This window comes from Temnothorax curvispinosus, unplaced genomic scaffold (assembly GCF_003070985.1).
Source record: "Temnothorax curvispinosus isolate PA1 unplaced genomic scaffold, ASM307098v1 QBEX01007135.1, whole genome shotgun sequence".
Classification (NCBI taxonomy): Eukaryota; Metazoa; Arthropoda; class Insecta; order Hymenoptera; family Formicidae; genus Temnothorax; species Temnothorax curvispinosus.
Genome location: NW_020216915.1, coordinates 76,983 through 82,883, shown reverse-complemented (window position 1 = coordinate 82,883; position 5,901 = coordinate 76,983). Strand labels below are relative to the sequence as shown.

Genomic DNA, 5,901 nt, shown 5'->3' with positions numbered 1-5,901 from the left:
CACGACGGGGGGTATGAGAAAAGAGCATGAGAGCGGCGCAAAATTTATGGTTGATTTATGTATGTCGCGAACGGGCCGCATTTTAATTGCTATATAAATATCTTGGCGTGAATATCCACGATTGCAGTCACGGTTCAATTTCATTACGGAATTTAATGCCCGCGGCGTGTCGATAAAATATGTCTAAGGTACCCACCCAACGATTCGTTTTGCGCTTATTTTTAGTCTACTTCTAAATAGTATCGCAAAACAGGTTTCAGAACACGCAAAATTGCTACAATAAGGATAATATATGTGACATAATAAGTAATATAAATGTGTTTTAGAGTTAAGATTAAATACTATACTTTATATTAACCTGCGATGCAATTTTTAACTTTTGTTAGAAGAATGAATATTTTTTTTAGGTGAAAGACTTTATTTGGTGAACAAATTGCCATTAAGTTTAAGTGTCTATTTACTAATACGTAAATATAAACTATATTTCTCGACGGATAAGAATTTTTTGACATAATTTTTTTAGTTACATAATTCTATTTGATTAAATTTTATCGGCATTCGAGAATAGATGTATTTTATTAATATGCTTCTATCGACGATTCGTCAAGTTCGAGAATGTTAATGGTGTTTATTGTGTAGGTAATGTAATTGGTATCCGTATCCCTACCGACCGGTTTGCCACTTCGCGTCGGCGTTTTCCTGGTCGTCTCCGTTAAGGCGTAATTACTTCGTCGTCATCTTTCTTCAATCAAAAACAAATGTAGACAATTGTAGGCGGACATGATAATTAAGGAGTAAGGAGATTGTACTTTCAAATATAATTAGAACGCTTTTGAGGCATAATTTCCATTTTTTCTGTCTACAATCCTTTAGTAGAAATTAACGGGAATAAAATATTAAATTGTAGGTGCACTGAGAAAAAAATGTTGTAAATTTGACTAAACTCGTTTAGTTGTAGTGATTTGTTTAATGCAAATATTAATATATTTAAATCAAATATACGTGAGTAATATCAAGAAATTCTGAATCTATTTAAATATAATATTTTTTGAATTAACAAATGTTAGCTTGACAGCCCGTGACCGCTGCATTTAGTTAAATCAAATAATATTTCTTTGAATCTACGATTTTTTTTTCTCAGTGTGCTATATATAGAATTAAAAGTTTACGTAAACATTCGTGTCTATACCTCACATTTTACGTTAAATATTAAAAATTATACGATATTTGTGTGTTTCTGATTATTTACCTTTTTTCTATTACTTTTATTATTTTTATAGAATTTTATCTTGAAGATGAGAATTAAAGATTTAATTTAACTATTTATCATATATTATCTTGTTTTTAATATCTCTCGTAGATAATTTGTTATAACTTCTGTTACACACTGTGTACACACGAAATTTTCCATCCACACCTGATCAGATATCCCGTTAGTCAGCTGTTATCTCTTTTAACGAATTGTGGGAACACAGATTGCGCTTATCTGTTCAGAATATTCTAGAAATCATCGATTCTCGGTTTCACATACGCCGGGTCAGCTTCCCAGACGATTGTCTAGATATAAGACACACGATCGAATCGCGGAGATTTGTGGATTCCATTATGAAACTTTTCGATTTACGTAAATTCTGATCCACGGTAGACCTCGATTGGGTTGCAATGCTCGGAATAGATTAAATCTTTGTTGGAGAAATGGGGCGATCGGATGCGATGAATCAAGTCCCCCAGGCTTTTCATCTCGGAAAAGACGTGTCTTTTTATCTTTAAATCATTTTCCCGTGCTACACGTCAACGGAGATTAAAGTTTCATTCAAGCCCGTAATTTCATTTAGATTTACTTATCTGAGTTTCAGTCGTGATTGGTTTAGTACCGTGTTTTATCGGTACAAGATGGTATAAGGAAGATAATCATGGTATTTAATCTATTTGACTTTCTGTATGCATGCAATTTTTCGCTAGAGCAGTTAAGGAAATCTATGCAAACATCGCGTAGCACAAAAATGTGATAAAATACAATTTAAAGACGCTTCAAATTATGAATACATATGAAATATTACATTAAATATAGCCATGTAATGTTAACGTTTCGTAACTTCTTTCTTCTTTGTAATACAAATTATTATATACACATATTATATTTTGCAAACTTTAAACAAATGCGATATTATGTTTGATTTTTTCGAGGTATACGGTTCGTGTGGGTAATCAATCATATAATTTACGTGCGAATGGTTTATTAAATTATCTTCTTTTTGCATCAGAGAGTCTTCTGCATTGAAGGCTCGTTCGCACCCTCAACGAGTGGCTATGCGTCAACCGACTACGCGAAATGTTTTCCCTTCGTCATCCTCAAACGCTGTATTGTCTCTGCCCGATCGACATTCGGCTTTATCAGTCCGGCATATTGAGTCGGCCGACCGGAAACGCGGTAGCCGAATATGCCTCGAGTTTCCTCTTCTCTCCCTTTATCCTCGTCAATCGCCTCACCATCGCATGCCTCTCTCTAAAACTGACGATTCAGATCTCTCCGAGGGTTCTCGATTACGATTTGAGATGCTGACGATGGGGCGATGGCCACGCGCGTCGTTCACGGTATTTGTCGAATGTCAAATATCTGCTTCGAAGGAACGAACTGGATATTGCGCCATTGTTCGTCATACGTCAGATATTTGCCCTGTTCGGGGTAGTGCGGATGCATTTCTCAAAGAATTAATCGATACGGCATGACATGATACGGTATAATAACTGATACAGCTTCCGAAGATTCAGTGGTATTAATAATATATATTATCGTGAGACTTCGTTAAAATCTTTCTGACAATCGTTGTTAATTACAACTTTTTTTAAAGTTATTGTTTTATCTCTCATGTCCCGCTACACCTATACTTCTTGATAGTGATGTGTGCTGCAAAAAACTGACTCACAATCAGTCTCTGTATCGGAAATCAATTCGTAGATTAGATTATTTATTAACGCACCAGTAGGAATAGTCAGTTCGCGAGTTTCTCATCTGCCTGTGAATCGCGTAATAACGCGCTGCTTAATTCTATTAATGACAAATTGCTTTACGATGGGGTTCAGTTTTCTGAGCTGTCGGTCGGGAAGTGGAGTTCTATGACGAGGGTACAAGATGCCTGAGATATTAACCACGTCTTTAATTAATAAAGACAACCGGTCATGTGACTAATTCGATTTTAGGCTCCGATTTGGAGCCTAATATTAAATTACAGAATCTCGATGTGACATATTACTGTTACGATCGTATTTTTTGTATTAATTTTTCTATTGTTATTACCTAATGCATATCTTTAATTTGACATTAATTTCCATTTAACTTTTATTTTTACATAAAAATAATAAGAGTGTTAATATATTGCAAAATTGCATTATTTTCCAAATGTTATATGACATGTTACACAAATAAATGTTGCTGTCTTGAGACTGCGTAAATATGATTAATGCCAACGTGTATTAGCGTGTCATATGTACTCACGAGTACTTATGTAAATTAGCACACGATTAATCTGCGATTATTGCTCCAGATATAATGAGAAAAACATATTAACAGTTTTATCAACAACGTAATCATAGGAAATAAAGCCTGTGTAGAATCATATTTAAATTATATTAGAAGCTTTTTCGGTACGAATGCATTAATTAATTTGAAATATTTGACCACTCCAAATATATACTGTATCTATATAACGAGTTTTATCATATTGTCATTTAAATCGTATCGCTATAACGATCGACAAGGTATCAACAACAGAAATGTAATATTTGTATCGCTCTGGTGAGACTCGTCAGGCGCTCTTTTTTTGGAAACATATCGTTAAGACCAGTATGCGTCATTCGCAATATATTTTCTCTCGGAATTTATCTTAATGCGATGTAAAAATGCGTTAACCGAGATTATAGAGTTTCAATTATCTACACTTGTTTCATAAGTTGCACTGTTATCTTTATTTTATGTAGGATACAGTAGAAATACAATAAATATATTATATATTACGACATTTCTATATGTCTATTCATCATCATAAACAAAATTAGATATTGAAATTATTGATTAGATATACTAAAATTATATTCATATTCGTTGCAAGAGAATACTATTTACTGCTAATTTGTTGCAGAGTTAAAAAAGAAATTGCCAGTTTATCTTTAGTATTTAGTTTTCTATATATTTGTCTTTAACATTACATGCATTATTTTACGTTTCTTAATTTAAAACAAGTAATAATTTGGTAAATATGATATTAACAAGGTTCGTAAAAAGCCAAGTTTTCTAAATGTTCTTGAATATATTTTATTAAAAATATGAAACGCAATGTTGGTTTTACAAAATTAAACAATTCAAATAAATGTAACTCATAATACAATTGTTTAGATTAGTGTAGTACAACTACAAGTCTGCAAGCTTACTAATCTACGAAAAGACTTTTAATGCTGATTGGATTTACGTATCATTTTAGATAATACAAAATGTTCCCGTTTGAAAATCATGCTTTCTGAATGATTAACAATATTGTAGAAGTATACATCTGTTTTGCGCATCTCTTACATATCCTTCCGCGCAGTCGCATCCAGGTATACATGCCTATAAAACAAAATAAAGCAATTAAGAATTAAAGTTACAAAAGTTTTATTTAATCAAAATTAGTTTCAAGTATATTTTTAGATTCTATTTGCTAAGAAATATGCACATAATTTCCAACTAAATTAATTATTTTAAAAAACTAGTCGATACCAGGTGTATTTCTTTTTGACGTAAATGAAGAAAACATTTTGTTAAAATATTTAATCAGCTTGTTTAAAACATTTTTTAATATATCTCTTTCGTTAGAGGATTCAATACTGACCAGTGTACAGATACTAGGCGTTGGATTTTGACAGGTGCTTGGGCACGATGTACCACAGCTATTAAATACTTCGTTCTCACCGCAATTAGGCGCAGCACCTACACAAATGTAATTAAAAATTAATTATTTACATAGTAAAGTTTTTATAAAAATATTGTTATTATATAAAATATTCTTTAGTTTCGCTTTTCCTACTCATTACTTCATAAAGATATTGTCTGAAGCGAGTTCTATAAAACGGCTGTCAGCAAGTTACATTCTCGCTGTCAAGCAGAAAGCTTATTATTCTACATTTATACAACGTACGTAATTTTCTATTATTGGATTAATATGAAAAATGTATTCTTTTCCTATTAAATTCTGTATTATAAATAAACTTATTTCTGTAATTGCAAATACGAAATTTACTGAAAGAGAGATTAAAAAAAGACTTCTTTTTAAAAAAAGGAATGTAGCGAAGCTATAACAATGGCTATAATTTTATTTTGACTTTATTATGACTTCGCCCGTAATTTTATTTAACAAATACGATTATTATTACACGATCTTGCGTTTTAATCTAACACTTGCGTTTTAATCTAACACTTGCACACTCTTACGTAACGTCAAAGTAAAACTCCATTATTTACAGATAAAATTTCAATATTTAACAATTTTGTTTATTATTGTGTTGGACTTACTGATTGTAGCGACTGCCACGATGAGGAGGAGGAAAGCTACGATGCGAGCCATGCTTGTGTCTTCGAATTCGCGTTGCTTGCACTCGAACAACTCGAGATAGACTGATGATAGCTGTCCATTTCATTGAGTTTATATAGCCATGGTGGATGGCCTTCGACCGCGACAAGTTGTTTCTCGAGATATATTTTTTCGGCATACTTCCTTCTTTCTCTCGACTCATCTCATAGTTCTGTACGTGACTATTGGCTCGGAGGCTTGGACCGTTATCGAAACGTGCGATGTGAATTTTAAACATGATTATCTATCTATAGGCTTGTAATCTAATCCCAATTTAGAAGCAGATGTTTTGTATTTT

The 5,901-nt window shown here is 32.6% G+C and overlaps 1 protein-coding gene across 1 annotated transcript; it reads right to left on the bottom strand.

The window, feature by feature from the left end:
• Nucleotides 1-4,298: 4,298 nt before the first annotated feature.
• LOC112456757 (chymotrypsin inhibitor-like) lies at nucleotides 4,299-5,659 on the bottom strand. Its single transcript, XM_025019497.1, has 3 exons — nucleotides 5,546-5,659; nucleotides 4,866-4,963; nucleotides 4,299-4,603 (listed from the first exon to the last, which is right to left on the bottom strand). Exons 1-3 carry the CDS (start codon nucleotides 5,595-5,597, stop codon nucleotides 4,523-4,525), a joined length of 231 nt encoding a protein of 76 aa, XP_024875265.1. The 5' UTR covers nucleotides 5,598-5,659; the 3' UTR covers nucleotides 4,299-4,522.
• Nucleotides 5,660-5,901: the final 242 nt, after the last annotated feature.

Coding starts and splice junctions, on each gene's coding strand:
- LOC112456757 (XM_025019497.1), bottom strand. CDS start 5,597: ATGGCTCGCATCGTAGCTTTCCTCCTCCTCATCGTGGCAGTCGCTACA. Junction 4,964..5,545: donor CGTGGCAGTCGCTACAATCA/GTAAGTCCAACA, acceptor ACATTTGTGTAG/GTGCTGCGCCTAATTGCGGT. Junction 4,604..4,865: donor CGCCTAGTATCTGTACACTG/GTCAGTATTGAA, acceptor TTTGTTTTATAG/GCATGTATACCTGGATGCGA.